The following is a 17005-nucleotide window of genomic DNA, read 5'->3' as shown; positions in this document are numbered from 1 at the left end:
TAGAAGTGTCACTGAATACACTTTTTGCATTTTAGAGTCTTTTGACTCCAGTGTTAGCAAATATTTTCTATGCTCACTTATATACATCATGCAAGGATACACTTCATGCATCTGTTGAAACAGATTCTAGTCTAAAAAAAAACAATGTCAAGATCTATTTTAAGTTGTCCAAAAGCATAATTCTACTTTGCCCCTTTGTAAACATTATGGCTATCTATATTATAAAAGTCTGATACAACACAGCACACTCAATAACTAGAGAAAATATTACTGCTTCCCCACAAAGAAACAACGTAAATCTGCCTGGAGTCTGGAAGTTTGAATCACCAATATGTACAGTGCCCCTATATGATGACTGCAACCAATGTGGGGATGTCCAATAAGGACCTGTAGCCTGGGAACTTTTATTTTGCTACTATTTTCATCCCAAGTTACAACAAACATACAAAGCAATACTAACTCCATGATTTTTGGGATCCTCAGACATGATCAACAGTGAACTAAAGAGGAGCACACAAACTGAGGGATGAGTTACTTGCCTCATCCTCATCCTTCCCCAGAATAGGGTAGCCAGCTCCAAGTTGGGAAATTCCTGGAGATCTGGGGAGTGAAAACTGGAGAAAGTGGGGTTTGGGGAGCGAAAGGACCTTGGCATGGCATAATTCCATAAGTCCACCCACCAAAGTAGCCATTTTCTCCAGGTGAACTGATCTCTGAGGCCTGGAGACCAGTTGTAATTCTGGGAGATCTCCAGAATTATGGAGAGTGCAGATTCCTCCACTGACCACTATCCTCGTAACTGGCTCAAGTTGGAGTGCGCTTCCCAATCAGACAGGCTTGCATGTGTGTTTATGGCTAATTCAGCTTTTGGCTAGGCACTCTGGCCCTTCAACAGGTTTAGTGGTTTCATCTACCACTCCATAGTGATCCAAAGCTATAGGTCTATTAGGGTTTGGAGGTGATGTTTGGCAGTTGTGGCATTTTGAAATGGAAGTAAGGTCCATTATAGTATTCTGGAGTGAGGCCTTATCCACAAGTATTTCTAAGGTAGCTATCATTTGGCCTTGAGGTTGGGTCAATGTCAAAGTATGCTGTTTATATCAGATTCTGCGCTCTGTGTGGTGGGAGGAACATCATCTTCTGAACAGCATCTGTCATGACTCCCAGGTGAAGTAGGTCGCCGAGAGAGTGCCAGATGGCTTTTGGACAAGTTGACTAGGAACATGTGTAGTGGTAGAAAGGACAGACCTATACAGATGAAGCTCTTAAGAGTAAGTTATCCAGAAATAGATAGACAAGAATCCTTCTGCAGTGGACTGCAGATGGCTACCAGAAATACTATGATTTTTGTCAACACTCTCAGGGTTGCCAATAAGCTGAAGGCTATCAGTTTGAACAGGATGTGCTGGTTTCTGATTGTGAACCTTAAGAAGTGATGGTGGTTTGGAAGGATTGGTATGAGCAGGTATGCTTTCATGAAATCTATAGAAGCCGAATAATCCCCCGAGCTGGAAAGCTTCTGCTATAGTCTTCAAAGTTTCCATCTAGAAATTTTTGTGCTGAGCAAAGTGTCTTCTGGTGCCCGAAGGAGGGAGTGCTGGTTCTCAAAACTTTAAACAATGAAAATCTTGTTTATCTCTAAGGTACAGCTGGACTCAGATTGTGCTGTTCTACATGGCTACCTACTATCAAGGGGTTCAGCCCCCTGCTTTGGCTACTGTTACAAGTGTTACCACAGCCCTCAAGCTCTGGCCACTCCTGGAGAAGGCTGAACACCCTTATTTGCTTGGGTTCTCAGTCTGGAGGATTTTGCACACGAATCGTCAGGCACTCAGACACAAGACTTTATACAAACAGATGTTTTATTAACTCAGAGGAGTGTATGCAAATAGCAGGAACCACTCCCTTTAAGGCACAAGCAAGAGGTATAAAAACAACAAACAGCTAGACTACTCTACTACAGCTGACTGACTAAAAACAAACTTGCTAACTTGCATTTCTGAAGAGGCTTGAGGCTCATACTCACAATCCATAACCCATGCCAGGCAGGTATTTGTCTCAGGCCTGACCTGGAGCAAAGTCTCTCACATGCTAACATAGCATGGAATAGTTCATGAACATCTCAGTGTGTGTGGGGGGGGGGCGTGGTTGCACGTCGTTTGAACAGCGAGGAGCTATCCTTTTCTAAGACTGCCAGCCAATCAGAGGCACCTTGTAATCAGCGTTGCTAGGCTGAGAAGGCGTACATGCAGAGCCCAAACTCCCTTGTCTCTCAAGGACACCAGCTCCAGGTGTAATTAATTACTGAGCTGCACATTCCACTCCTAGGGTGCCAGGCCAAACTGGGCCTGTAAGAACTTAGAAACTTAAACCATTTGCCTATGCAAATAGGCTCACTATGGCTCTGCTAGACACCTACCTAAAATTATTCTTGTATCAAATGACACTATTGATGGATTTCATGTCCAGAATGCCCCTCCAAGTCCCCAGTGTTTTGGGGAACCATAACAAAAACTGAATGTACACCACTGCCCATTTGCGACAGGTACAGCTTCTATAGCACCTACATGTAGAAGGTGATACACTACCTAATGTGTTCATTAGATATTTTGACGGAGGGAGAATGGAAATGATAGAAAGGAGAGGAACTCTATGTAGTATTCCCTGTTTTGAATTAATAGGTTCCCAGAGGACTCTGTCCACCTCTTTGCAGACTTCCTACTGCAATCCACCCTGTGTCAGGCAGGCAAGCCAGCCTGCCTGCCATAAATGTGAATGCATATCTACTGGGGGGATGGGCTTTCTTCTTGTAGTGTAGCTTTCTTCTTTCACTGTATCTTGGTTACACTTTGCAGAGAGGTGTTATCAGTCTGGGAAACGACTTTGGGAAATTAAGCTTTGCATCTTTTTCAGGACTTTCGCTGACTTCAACTGACTTGTTTGAACTAGGAGGAGGGGACGAGGGGTATAACCTCTCGGGGAAGACTTTGCTTCAGCATTCCAGGCAATCACTATGTATCAGTGCACTTCTAGGGAGTTTATCTGAATAAAGATCATTACTTCATACAGCCGTGTTGGATTAAGTGGGGAGTCTGAGAGAATCCCCTAGCCAGGCCTGACACCCTGTGCAAAGGCTTCCTAGCATGTATTTAAAAACCTAGGGAATATATCCTCGTATGCGAAGGATGCTTCATCCCCTCCCTCTTTGAGGGTGTTTTTTTTCCCAATTGGCACACTGAGTTCTATAATTTTCACTGCCCTGAGCGGTGGGAAGAGTTATCAGGGACAAATAGCCTCCTGTTTTGGGACTCTAGGTCAATGGAATGCTCATCAGAGGCTTCACTCTCCTATCTGTATGAATCCTCATTCATATCCTCGTATCACTTTGAAAAGGCCAAAGGCCTATAAGGGGAACCCTCCGGGGAGGGTAGCCTAGGAGCAACAGGACTCTTGCAAGCCACTTTAGTTGGCCAGGATCTGCCTGAGGGGGAGTGAGAGGGGCATACTCACTGTCAATACATGCTACAGTGAAAAGCGGAGGGGCAATTTCGATAGAGATGTTTTTTCCACACCACCACCACCACCACCACCTGCGTGTTTCCAACAGACCAGGTCCTTATCCATATAATGCCTCATCCAACATCTAATGGAGACAAGAACTTGTCTCTCTTCTGACTTCTGAATTAGTTCAGGTAAGCAAGGTGTATCCTGTCTTGCTCCTACCACATGCTGTGATAATGGCCCCAAAAGGTTTCTGCGTGGGGGGGGGGGGTGTCTCAAAAGGGCTGTTTCCACTCTATTCAGAGCCCAAATTAGACAGGCTGCAGCTGGTGATGCAGCTCATGTTCTCTGCTACATCTTCTGCAGAGGGAGCATTCAAGCAGGCGGTTCTTCTGTCCTGCAGTCTCAGGAGGATAGGAATCAAATCCTTAGTAGTTTGTGCCAGTGCTCCAGGGGCTTCCAACACTGTAGGCTAGCTAGCCACAGCCTGTTTTGTGCTGGTGTCAGTGGGCAAAGATGACAGCAGGTAGGAAGAAAAGGAGAATAGAGTTTTTGTTTTCTAAAGAAAATGAGTGTAAATAAAAAGATTGCAACGGGAAAGCTAGAGAAAATGTAGGATGAGAAAAAAGTGCAGTAGGAAAATGAAACAGACCTCTCAACAGAGGCAGGAAATGAACTGAGTAGGAGCAGCAGTGAGAAGAGGGGGTGAAGGATTGCAACTTGTTTCCTGCCTCAAAAGATGATGAGAACATCTCCCAAATATCAAAGTTATGTCCTCAGTTCCAGATGAGAACAACAGATTCTCCAAGTCTAAGTTAAAGGCACACCTAGAGAGCACCACTTTGAGAACAACAATTCCTTCATACTGCTAAGTTTGAACTTAGTTTTCCCATTCAACTAAAATGGTGGAAAACAGTAAAAACCTCTCATGCCTCCATTCTTTAAATTGATGTACCTCCACTATTCACATTATTTCAAAAGATCATAGGCCTGCTTTTCTGGCCTCATCTCAAAAATACCCCAAATAAAAAAAAATTCTGATACTAGAATCCAAGTTCTCTCATCTCTCACTTTCAGTAACTGAAAGCCCCACATGCCACACCAAAACTAGTTTGAGAAGTTGTTTCTGCTTCAAATGCATTTTGTTAATTGGTATGTATTTCTTCTGCTTGAAAAACACAAGCTTAAAGCTGCCTTGGGAACCCAAACTGAAAACTAGTTATATCCAACTCGGAACCTCAGCTTATATTGATGATAGCTTAAGATAAGTGTCTTATATAAACTAACATATCACTAAAGACCTCATCCACCAGCAATGCTAACTATAGTAACATATTTCAATTAGGTAAGAGAAGAGATCTTTAGAAGAACCGTGTCAGTTATCAGAGAAGGCTGTAACATGCCCCTTAATCTTCCGGCATTGTTTATTTATGGCACCAAGAAAAAAGTTGCCTATATATTTCAACTGCACTCTTCAGAGAGCTTACAGTATTTTCTCTATTAAAACATAAACACTAGATCAACATAGTTTTATAAATAAACTAAGGTCTATTATTTTTCAGCAATATGAAACTTTTTAAATGTAATAAATCCATATGGCTTGAAGGACAAGCTGGTTGCATTTCTGCTTTTAGAAAGTGAAAAAAGAGAAAAGACGGCAGGTCTGTAGATAGAACACAACTAATGCCACATCGTTTCAAAATTATAATTGGAATATCAAGATAATTTTTCTTAGAGTCACTGAATGCATCCTAAACTACCACACATTGGAATTTTGATCATCACAGTACTTTGCAAACATTCTGATGTAGGGAGGAGAGTTGTATATTTTTCAGATAATTGACAGCACAAAACATGTGTGCTTGAAAGTATTACAATGAAACGTAGTGGTTAAAATTACAACTAGTAGGCAATTTAACATAATTTGTTGCCAGATCTACTTACACGCAGGAGATATTGGGCATGGAAATCCCTGAAAATGTAAATAATTTCCTATAGATATTTCTCCATCAGTAATTGTTACATTACTGCTAATTTGGGCACACGATGTTTTTGAGGACTTAATGACTGTTTTAGGCAGAATAAATCTCATTCTGAGGTAACATTAACAACATATTTTATGGGAAACATGATTTCAAGCACATTTTTGAAGGGCCTTGCTGTCCAGTGATTTTTTTAAAATTAAAATTCTGGCTGTAGATACTTGTAAACACCCATCATTATGAAGCAACCCATTTGTTTTGGCACAAAATGCCCTAAATTTACAGTATTATGGTCTGAGTCAGAGCCCATTTTGTCAGCTACATGAACTGTTACACAATCTAGCCAAGTAGGTTCTGCTTCATGACAGCTTATGTCACAATACATGTCTTGGCAAAAGATACTCTGTTTCAGTTGTACTCAGTTAATATGGTTACACAGAATAATTTACCATTATTCTATGTGTACCCCTGAAAAAAAGCTATTTTAAATCATAGCAGCCTTTACAATTAGGCATACACACACTATGTACTGATATCCTTAAGCAGCTCATAAGAGTTTTTCCCCAGTTACTAGTGGGGAAACTAGCAGGTGTGTGTGTGGGGGGTAACAGCCACTTACCCCTGTTTGCAAGCTTTTTGATGACATCACTTCCACTGCAACCAGAAGTGGCAGCCCAAAACACAGTGTTTTCACACCAGACATGACATCAGCCAGGGAAGTGGACATGTTCATGCCCATTTCCCCAGCCTGCTAGCTGATGGTGGGTGATCTCCAGGTGGCCTGCCTTCTCTCACTGATCACCATCAATCAGCAGGAAGAAGCAGGAATCATCAGGGTATTGCTCACTACCAGCAGGCACCTGGGAACTCTATTAATGAATCCAAAATCTTGACACTGCAAGAAAGTATCCCTTCACAGGGATGTGTAGGGGGAAAAACCATTCACTTACTTGAGGGTCCCTGGGAGTCTTTGATCTCACCGTGATGCTGGAAGTGCAGTGCAATTGAGTACGCAGAACAGCAAACGAAAAAGCCCAGGCCAAAACACACACATTAAAAAAAAAATAAACCCAAAGGAGGCAGCCACAACAAAAGGAAAGAAGAGGAACAAGGGAAACAGTGTGTTAGTTAATAACTAAAAATACAGCATGTAACAGTTTTCATAAGTTCTACACGGCTTCAGATAGAGGAACTGAAGCAAAATAAAAACCCACAGAGACAAATATGCTTGAACAAGGTTATTAACAGATTTGCTATTGTTAGCGAAAGGCAGATTTCTCTCCACAAAGTTTATTACATATAGCTATGTACTACAAGATTCAAAATTAAAAATTAGGTTGCTGAGCTCATATACAGTTTATAAACAACAGCAATGCTGTTCCTGCAGCAGAATCATAAATTAAATACTTTACCTTCAGGCCAATACTGGCTAAATAAATGTTGCAGGATAGTAAGATTTCTGAAGCCAGATTATTGCACTGAGAAGGAAAAATAGAATCTTTTTGGGAAACACATGGATTTTGCTGGGTAAATATTATACAAAAGAGTTAAGAAAATCCAGCTTCATCCCTGGTTAATTTTTTCTTCAAAGCTTTTCATAAGCCATTACCTACTACAAGTGCTAGTGGAACAACAAGTTAGGGAAATCTTATTTCTATAGAGTGCAACACTGCCACATTTGAAGAGTTTTAGGAACTGTATAATACACATTTTTGAACTTTAATTTATACAGAAAATCATGCTACTATATACTATAACTGCTCCCTCTACTATTTTTGCATCCAGAAAAGCCATATGTCACAAATTCTTCCAATAAACTGCACATTTAAAAAGCAAGTACATCACCCCATTCATAGTGCATTTAAATTCTGATACCACCACTCCAAACAAAAACAAAAACTTTTATAGCACTTTGGAATTTATAGTGTGGGTGGCTGTGGGAGCCTATCAGTCCGAATGGAAGAACAGTGGTTGCTCAATCTGAAGTAGATTTCTAGTGCTTTCCTCCTTTTGTTAAAGCTGCAGAAATGCTACCTAGTTTAAACATGGTGTGTGATTTCAACATTTTAACAGTCACCAATGTAGCATAGTGGACAGAGTGCCCGGCCACGATCTGAGAGGCTCCAGCTTCAAAAACCACTGTTGTTAAGGAAGCTTGCTGGGTGATCCTGGGCCAGTCACACACCCTCAGCCACACACCACACAGGACTGTTGTGAGGATAAAATGGGAGACAGGAGAATGGTGTAAGCTGCTTTGGGTCTCCATTGGGAAGTAAATACATTCTCCCCTGGTAGTTGTATTGTTTTGGTTGAATGACCACTGAAGAGGATCTACAACTTGTCTTAGGACACTGTGACACATTGGTAAACAATGGCCATATCCAACCATCTGAGGACTGCATGGAATGTGACCTTCCTGCTTCCCTCACTTCTACAGTACTTTGACCCCCCCCTTTTGTTCCAGAGGGGCAACAGATCTTTAAAATCATCAGGGAGGGGAATAAGGAACTGCACTGGGAGCAGCAGAACTGCCACTTCAGAGAAGAAACTGCATGGTTAGATGTTCAACCATTCACCACTCAGTTTTCTTTTTGTAAATGAAAAGCACCTGCAGCATAAAACATAACCCCATCTACTGATTTTTCCACTACAGCACTTTTTTGACCCAGCCAATCTGACATAATGATTTTAAAAGTCTCATCAGTTTTGCACAGGAAAAGTGATGCAGAATGACCCCAAACAAAATATATGGACAACAGTTTGATACAAAATATGGGCTTGGAGACGATTTATCCAAAGAGATATGTTCTTGGAATAGTAAAATAATGCAGAATATCAAAAGTTTTTGTGATTAATAATAATGCTTTTCTTCACAATTAGTGAGCTAAGAGCTTGAGTTCAAAATAGTTTGTTACTAAATTAAAATAGCATCTTTATAAAGGAACAAAACGGGTGTTAATCAACTTGCAAACGAGGTAGCAAACATCTCAAAAAACACCCCACATTTCATTTCTTGTCAAGCTCTTCATATTCAAGCTCTCAGCATTTGAGTACTGTACAATACCATAGGCATAAACTTGCTTACTGATATTTTACTACCCCAAGATAGGCTGGAATTTGTGTACATACTGGTTGAGGAAAAGCTTTCAATAAACAGTTGCCTTAACAGCTATACATGAACATATCAACAGGGTCTTTGAAACAATGAAAATATATACCAGGTCATTTATGCCATCATACAAAAATATTATGGTAATATTTTTCTAAGGAATAAGATACTATACTTCAACTTCTATCATTTAAATTAAATCCTACCCCAATCTGTTGAAGTATGACTTGCCTCTGAATTTAGAGATCTCAAGCTTTCAAAATTGTTCCTTGAGAAACAGACAGCATGGATTTCAAATAAATCCTACCTGTCCAGGAAAGCTGTGTTTGAAAGACTTAAAATAATCTCAAACAGTAAGAGAGAAAATGCATTACTGAAGCATCCACAACAACGTTGGCCACCAGTGTTGTCCCTGTGTGAAGTGGGTTGCACTACAAGCAACAATTTTCTTTTTAGATTAAAAGATCAGACGGATGTTATCAGGAAAAATATCAGAAGCAGGTTCCATGTTGTTCGACAGGAGGTTTAGTTTTGTTTTTAAGGAGCCTATTTTTAGGTTCCTTCTTAATTCTTAACTATAAAGTAACCAGCGCCATTTTTGAAAATGCAAAAAAATTTAGAGGCTGAGAAGAAAGCTATCACAGATTACATGGGCCAGGTTGAAATTGGTATCACGTATTTGAGGGCAACATGGCATGTTTCTAAAAGAGACTGTTTAGTTAACAATTATAGCCGGGGGGGGGGGGGGAGGCAGCATGAAACAAAACTCTTTCCAAGTCCATGACCAAAATGAGATTATCATCTCTCATATTTAAGGGAAAAGATTATAAAAAGTACAGTATCTTAAACACAAATGGTGCAAATAAGTTTTACAATGCAACTATTACTAGATTAACTGGTACTTACCTAATAAAACATAGCCGCAAGAGAGTCTAGCCACTAATATCTCAATCAAGCTTATACAATGGAACAAATGCCAGCAAGAGAAACACTGAAGCAGGAAAGATGAGCGAAGCAGATAGAACCCAAGATTATTGCAATGGCAAGTATGTAAATATTTCAGCACTGCATAGCTAATCACTTTCAAGGTGCTCCTAAAGCAATAGGCTAACACACAAGCCTACTGAAGTTGGCTTTTGTTATCTTAAGTTCATTGATAAATAGTTTTTTTAATATTGACAGTTGTACATATTTTTAACACTGGGCTTGAAGAGATAAACAAGAAGCTAGTCTACAATTTGACTTATGAAACTATAACTTCTTTTTCACTCAGGTTACAGGTAAGATTTATTTTTTATTGTTACAGTTTACTCTTTATGATAAAGTTTATCACTAGAACTTTATCAATTAAGCAAAATATACAAACTACAAAATAAGGAGTTAGGCATATTCATGCATACATCTCTATGCACTGCAAGAAATGCCCTCCTGCCAATTCAGTCAATATGGCTGAAATGGACTGTCTCCATGTCAGGGCATATAAATAAGACATTAAAATTACCAGTGATGGAACATTTCAGTCTTGCTGGACATTCTATAATTTGGAAAGTTTCCATTCTTTAGCAAAGATGGTGGAGGGGGGGATCCCTTCAAAGAGACACTCCAGTGCAGACCTTGACAGATTTTCTTTGGCTCTGGGAGCCAGTAAAAAAAAAATTAGAAACAAGGCTCCTTTTTAGCCATCAGGGACTTGTATTTTAATGAACATTCTTAAAAATTGTTACCATAGAACCTAATATTAAACTATTCATAATTTTATGTAATTTTATTAAAGCTTTGACAAGAGTATATAAATAAATAGGGGATAACCCTACTTTTCCTCACTACAACTAAGGTAATTTCTCCCCAAGTTCTCATAATTATTGCTTTAAAACGCTCTACAACTGAATATTGGAGCCAGCATTGAAAGCAGCTAGTTAAGAAATGAACTCATCTGCCATCACTGAATAGTGTAAAGTTAACTAAACAAGAAGTGAAAAGAACTTGATGCACATGCATTATGTCATACAAACATTCTCTGATGTGAAAGGATACATTTGTAGATGCTACAATAAAATCACTGCTGAATATACTAGGAGCCACAACAAAATTTCTAGCTGCCAGGGATTTGTCAGCTTTGCTCCAGGGTGCAGCTAGTCATCTGAACAGGATCCTTTCAGATTTGATACTATCAAACTTCGGCTCAAGGGGCTGCTGGCTTTTTCACTGTAGAAAATATCTGAGTTTATATACTCTATTCAGAGTTTATATACTCTATTCAGCCTGCTCATCACCAGCTGAGAGTAAGTATGACTTACTCCAACTGGCTCTTCTACTCTTACATCTTCTTACAGTGCTGGGTAATCTTGCACCACTGTCATAGTATTTCCCTCTACAGAATTTGTATGCATGTAGCTATGTATGCCAACACTTTGTAAGAAGTTCTGGTCATACAAAATCTTATGACAATAGATTTATTAGCCTTTTAAGAGGTCATCAGGATTTGTTTCAACAAACTAAGAAGACTATCCCTCTTAAACTATGCAGTTGTTTGTCCGAGATGCCCCCTATAATCTCCACAAGACTTCAAGTGCAACAGAGCTTTAGCACAGAAGTACATTCATACATGATAATATTCTCTCTTACTTTCCACATACTTCAAGACAGGAAACCAGATTTTCAGGAAGGCACAGAGGTTGGATTCAAAGTGGTGTAGTGGTTAAGAGTAGAGATGGGCACGAATCGAATTACGACCCCAAAAAACACACAAACCAGGCTGGTTCGTGGTTCACAAACCAGTGGTTCGTGGAAGCTCGTTTCCACGAACTTCCACGAACTCGTCTACTGGTTCGTTTGGGTCATAAAGGGGCAGTTTAAATGGCCATTTCCCCAGGGAAATGGCCATATAAACTTTTCCTGAGGCTTGCAAGCAGCAGGTCCTTTTAAACTATCAGCTGACAGGCAGCAGGGGGGATTCCCCCCCTTGACGCCTGCCAGCTGATAGTTTAAAGGGACCTGCCGCTTGCAAGCCGCAGGGCCCTTTAAACTGCCCAAACCCCGCAGCATCCTCCCCATCCTCCCGCAGGGCAGAAGAGGAGGCCGAAAACGGCCGCAGCCGCAGCGGCGGCCATTTGAGGGGCGAGAAGGCCATTTTCAGCCTCCTCCGCCACCCTGTGGGCCCACACAGCAGCAGAAGAGGCCAAAAATGGCCTTCCCTCGTAGGAGGAGGGGAAGGATGCCACGGGCCCGCAGGGCAAGGTAAGTGTGGGGCTGGGAGCTGGGGTTTGGGCAGTTTAAAGGGCCCTGCCACTTGCAAGCGGCAGGTCCCTTTATCAGCTGGCAGGCGGCGAGGGGAGATCCCCCCACAGCCTACCAGCTGATAGTTTAAAGGAGCCTGCCACTTGCAAGGCAAGAAAAGGCCCTTTAAACTGTCAAATGCCCGTTTCCCTGCCATGGTTAAGTGGCCGGAAAGGGCATTAAAACCCCATGAACCACAAACTGGTTTGTAAACTTGCCCCAGTTCATGCCAGTTCATGATTCCTGGTTTGTGAAAACCCATGAACCACGAACCTCATGGTCTGTTTTTTGTGTGATTCATGCCCATCTCTAGTTAAGAGCGTGGGACTCTGATCTGGAGAACTGGGTTTGATTCCCCACTCCTCCACTTGAAGCCAGCTGAGTGACCCTGGGCGACTCACAGCTTCTAGGAGCTCTCTCAGCCCCTCTCACCTCACAGGATGTTGGTTGTGGGGATAATAATAGCATACTTTGTAAACCGCTCTGAGAGGGTGTTAAGTTGTCCTGAAGGACGGTATATAAATTGGTGGTGGTGGTGGTGGTGGTGGTGGTTACAGCATATAGTGCTATCTTTTATTGGGTCAGGTCACTGGTCCATCAAAACCAGTACTGTTTTACTGGCTAGATCTTTTCAACCCCAAAATTCTTTTAGCTCAAGACTGATCCCAGGTAAAATTATACAAAGTATGTCTCTACCACTGACCCGTAGGTTCTCCATTAACAAATTCTCTAGCAAGCCACAAACGCAACACAAGCTTCTCTGAACACTGGTATGCTTGTAGTTACTGAGAACAGGGATTATATAAATGATCTTAATGGAGCATTTGTACATAAATATAGGCATGTGATGCATGAGTACCCAAAATAATCTCATCTGAGCTTTTACTTGTCACACAATTGCCTACTACACCCTTCTTCACAGCAATCTGTGATGTGCAGGCCTGTTTGTAGCATATATGACAACTGCTCTTGCTGGATCAGGACACAAGGCTATTTTTTAAAAAATCTGGTTCATTTGAAATTTTCTATGCTGTGATTTTACACAAAAACTCATGGCAGCTCAATCTGTTATGAACTATTTCAAGGGAAAATATTCTAGTTGTGCAAGATTCTCTATTTCACAAACACTATTACTCAACTGCAGAAAATCCTCAGGTTCAAACTAAACTGATTTTTTAAAAAAAGAATATTGAGATCAAAACACACCAGTAAAAACACTAGTCCTTCATAGAAAGACAAAGAATTTCAAAAGACATAGACAAAACAGGCCTCTGGTCCCATGCCTGTGTGTGCAAAGTACCTTCCTTCATAACATCACTGGGATAAGCTCAATAGAGAGAACAGAACACTATATCTTGTCCCCGATCTAGCATTCCCTAACAGAAAAAAAAAAATTCTTAATAGCTTTTTGTTAGCTTTCATGAAAACTGACAAGGAAAACTTAGTGCTACAAAGTTTTACACAAGAATCTTCTTTAGCTAAGATATGCTATACGTAGGGCTTAAATATTTTCCTAACGCAAGTCTTTATAATTTACAACCCATCGAGCCAAACCACTTTATTGACAGAGGGGAGATCTATTGAGCCCTTGGTAGGCTAACCTGGGCCATTTCCACATGTCTTACCTTCCTGCAGAACATTGCGCAAAAGACCCGGAAGACAGCATCTTCTTGCGAGAAATCGCACCAGGAAGACGCTGTTACCCGGGAGTTTTGTGCGAAATCGTGCAAAACTCCCAGATAATGGCATCTTCCTGGAGTGATTTCGCACGAGAAGAAGCTATCTTCCGGGTCTTTCGCGCAATGTTCCGCAGGCAGGTAAGACGTGTGGAAACGGCCCTGAAGGTACAATTAGCAGGGTGGGTCACAAATTGCACAGCACAACAGGTTAACTGATAATGAGAAAAGAAAATATCTCCTATTCCTTTGTTCCTCTTTTAGAAAGGCTTCAGAAGTAATTCCTAATACGTGTTAACAGTATCAAAATACATACACTGGAGCAGTACTTTTCCATCTGAGTTAATACTAATTTGATCTTTGTAGAGATATATGTGACTTGCAGTAAATCATTCACTTGTTTATTTTAAAGTCACTTTCCAAAGTCAATGGTGACCATCTTTCACTAACTCATAAATCTGGTGTCATGAAAACAAAAGCAGACAAGCAGCTCTAAACTAAGGCTTAGCTGTTGTACATTCAGAAATTATATCACAGTTTAGATTATAAACTATGATTAACACAAACCATGATTTAGCATGATGTCTACACAACTACTGTTTTAATCCACTCGAGCAAACTACTACGGGGTGCAGACAATCAAATCAATTTGCACTTTTTACATTAGCCAGAGAAAAGTTGCAATTGCTTCACAGAAAGCAATACAACTTGCCTTTTTCCTTCACTGAATACTTGATGCTTGTAAAGGAAATACTCTGCTGAAAGTCCCCACGTCCTATGTAGCATGTAAGCCAGTTCCTGCCCATCTGCCTTTCTTTTCCACCTTCCCTACAGTAATCATGGCTTGGCCATTTAACTCACTAGGAAGGTTCCCAATGGGCTGCCAATTTCACTTAGCCAGCAGATGGGAGGAAAGTGTTGGTTCGCCTCTTAGTTCTATGAGACTGAGCGCAACAATTTGCTGTGTGGAAGGGGGGCATTCTGTATCGCGCAAGCCGTGTCTGAATGAGCAGCTCTTCCTGCAGTAGAGGTGTAAGTGCTTCATCCATCACAGGGGATGATGAGCTTGGATTCAGCTGGGTGAGAGGCAGGAAAAAGTGATGGCTGACCATGTGCCTGCTGTCACAGTCATCACTAGAGTGCAATTCCTTCCTGGGCAAGTTTAATGGCTCAATCCACCCTATCCTAAATACAACCTAATCTAAGCACAGGCAATCTTGAATAACCAAAGGAAAGAGAAAAGGGCGACCTGGCGGCAAAAGGGGTTAAAGAAGAGAAGTGACCAAAATCTTTAAGAAGTTAGTCAGACTCCAAATTGTCTTAAATTCCCTATGTTTGGTTAAAACATACAGAGGATATAGTACTTCTTAATTTTCTTTACACATGCTTATGAATCATTACCATGGATGTTTCTTACATCTCAGCAGTAACATCATGCAGAGGTTTTGGCATAACCACTATATACTGAGGAGAACAAAGAAAGCTGGCTGACAGTTTTTTCTCCTTACTTCACATGCGCTATTAAGGTATATTCTGGATACAGAATGTTCATCTTCGTTCTTCTGTGCCTCCACACATGGGGACTGCGCAGGCGCAGGCCAGCCGCCGGAGAATTTTCTAGAGCTTCCATGGCTCCAAAGGGGCCGTTTGTCGCGCGCCTCAGCGACCGTTTTCCCGCCCAAACGGTCACGTGATCCTCCAGCGACCAACGGCCCCTTCCCTCAGTTCTCTTCTTGCCGCCGCTTGGAGAGAACGTGAGCTTCGTTGCTCTGTGCTTTTTTGTGCTTCGTGCTTTATTCTGACTGATTGCTTGGCTTTTGACTTCGGACTTCGTGACCTCGACTATTCTTCGGATCTCGTTTCGGACTTTGTCGTGGACTCGGTAATTTGACTCGGACTGTTTTTGACCTTCCTTTCGCGTGCCCCTGAAGATGGCCTCAAAGGCTCTCTTTAAGCATTGCCTCCAATGCCACACGAAAATGGCCAAGACCGATGGCCATGAACTGTGCCTGTTTTGTTTGGGGGAGACCCATAACGTGTCGGCCTGTAAGATTTGCCAGGGCTTCACCAGCAAGGCCCGGCAGGAGCGCAAGGCCCGACTGAACTCCTCCCTGTGGCAGAAGGTCATGTCCGGAGGCGCTCCGTTGCCCTCCCCCAAAGCCGGCCCTAGCCCCTCTGCCGAACGGCATTCAAGAGCTGGCTCAGTGGCCTCCGCGAGGTCGGGGTCGAAACCGCGTCCCCCGAGTACCTCGGCGTCGAGAGCGGCCTCTCCAGCGCAGGGACCGGTGCGGCCGCCCCGTAGCGCGTCATCTACCAGGTCGGATCCGAGACCTACGTCGGAACCAAGGATCCTGGTACCAAGTCCCCGGTCGGAACCGACGTCCGGATCGGTTCCGATGAAGCCTAAGAGGTCGAAGCCGAGGTCCCCTTCGAAGGTGAGGAGCGCGTCGGTTCCGAGGTCTTCTTCGGAACCGGCGAAGAAGAAGAAGAAGGCCAAGCATCATCGGTCGCCGCATCCCGCTCCCCAGGAGGAGGTCATCGTGCTTCCTCACACGCCTTCCCCTCATCTGGGTTCCCCTGAGCCAGAAGGCATCTCCGTGCCGGTGCCGGATCCGATGGCCTTCGAGACGGTGCCCGCAGAGTTCTCGTCGGGGCCGGAGCCGAGCCCGCGCCGTCGGAGCCGACCATCTCCTGCCCTTCGGTCGCCGAGGCTGGAACCGAGCCCGTCTCCTCGTCGGAGTCATCCGTCGCCTATCCGTCCGTCTCCACCTCCGGTCGGTCGTGAGCGGCATGGTTCCGGGGACAGTGTCCGATCAGTCCGGTCCACTGCGTCCCGGCATCGACAGGCTTCCTACCTCCCCTCGCCATACCGTTGCCAATGGGAAGGGGCACCTGCGGGCTTCTTCGTGTCGGAACCGAGGCCTTCAACATCGAGGTCGGCGTGGGCTCCCCCTCCACTCCGGGCTCAGGAATCCGAGCTCGGTTCCGATGAGGAGGAAGTGGAGAGTTTTGGCTACCAGTCGGAGTCCTGGTCCGAACCGTCGCCAGCTGAGGAGCTAGTGCCATCTGCGGACTCGCCATTCGAGGATCTCCGCATCTACGCCGACCAGATGGCAAGGATGGCCCAGGCTCTAGAGATGGATATCTCTTCAGCAGTCCCCCAGACCAAGGACAAGCTCCTCAAGCGTATTTACGGGGATAATCCGGCGTACGTTGGGTTTCCAATGCTCGAGGGTATTGAGGAGATCGTGGAGAAGGTGTGGCAGGTGCCCTGTGATCAGCCTCCAACATCCAAGAGGATTGAGCAGCTCTACAAAATCAAGCAGGGCACCTGGCCGGCGTTGGTGAAGCACCCTCCACCTTCCTCCTTAGTCACGGAGGAATTCAACCCCCGACGGTCGGGTCACTCCTCGGTGCCTGCCGATAAGGAGGGCAAGAAGCTGGATGCCATGGGCAGGCGC

The 17005-nt window shown here is 43.2% G+C and overlaps 1 protein-coding gene across 2 annotated transcripts in view; it reads right to left on the bottom strand.

Moving 5' to 3' along the window:
• The window catches only part of OSBPL8 (oxysterol binding protein like 8), a 142514-nt gene that overhangs the window by 96834 nt on the left and 28675 nt on the right, over positions 1 to 17005 (bottom strand). The window contains exon 3 of one of the 2 annotated variants that reach the window (XM_054988231.1): positions 6434 to 6470. The exons of the other annotated variant lie outside the window; for it this stretch is intronic. Coding sequence (XP_054844206.1) covers positions 6434 to 6470 — 37 coding nt within the window. The remainder of the gene's footprint in view (positions 1 to 6433; positions 6471 to 17005) is intronic. 2 annotated transcript variants of the gene reach the window in all.

Source organism: Eublepharis macularius, chromosome 9 (assembly GCF_028583425.1).
Source record: "Eublepharis macularius isolate TG4126 chromosome 9, MPM_Emac_v1.0, whole genome shotgun sequence".
Taxonomy (NCBI): Eukaryota; Metazoa; Chordata; class Lepidosauria; order Squamata; family Eublepharidae; genus Eublepharis; species Eublepharis macularius.
Note: the sequence above shows the minus strand (reverse complement) of the source record. Positions and strands in the feature narration are given on the sequence as shown.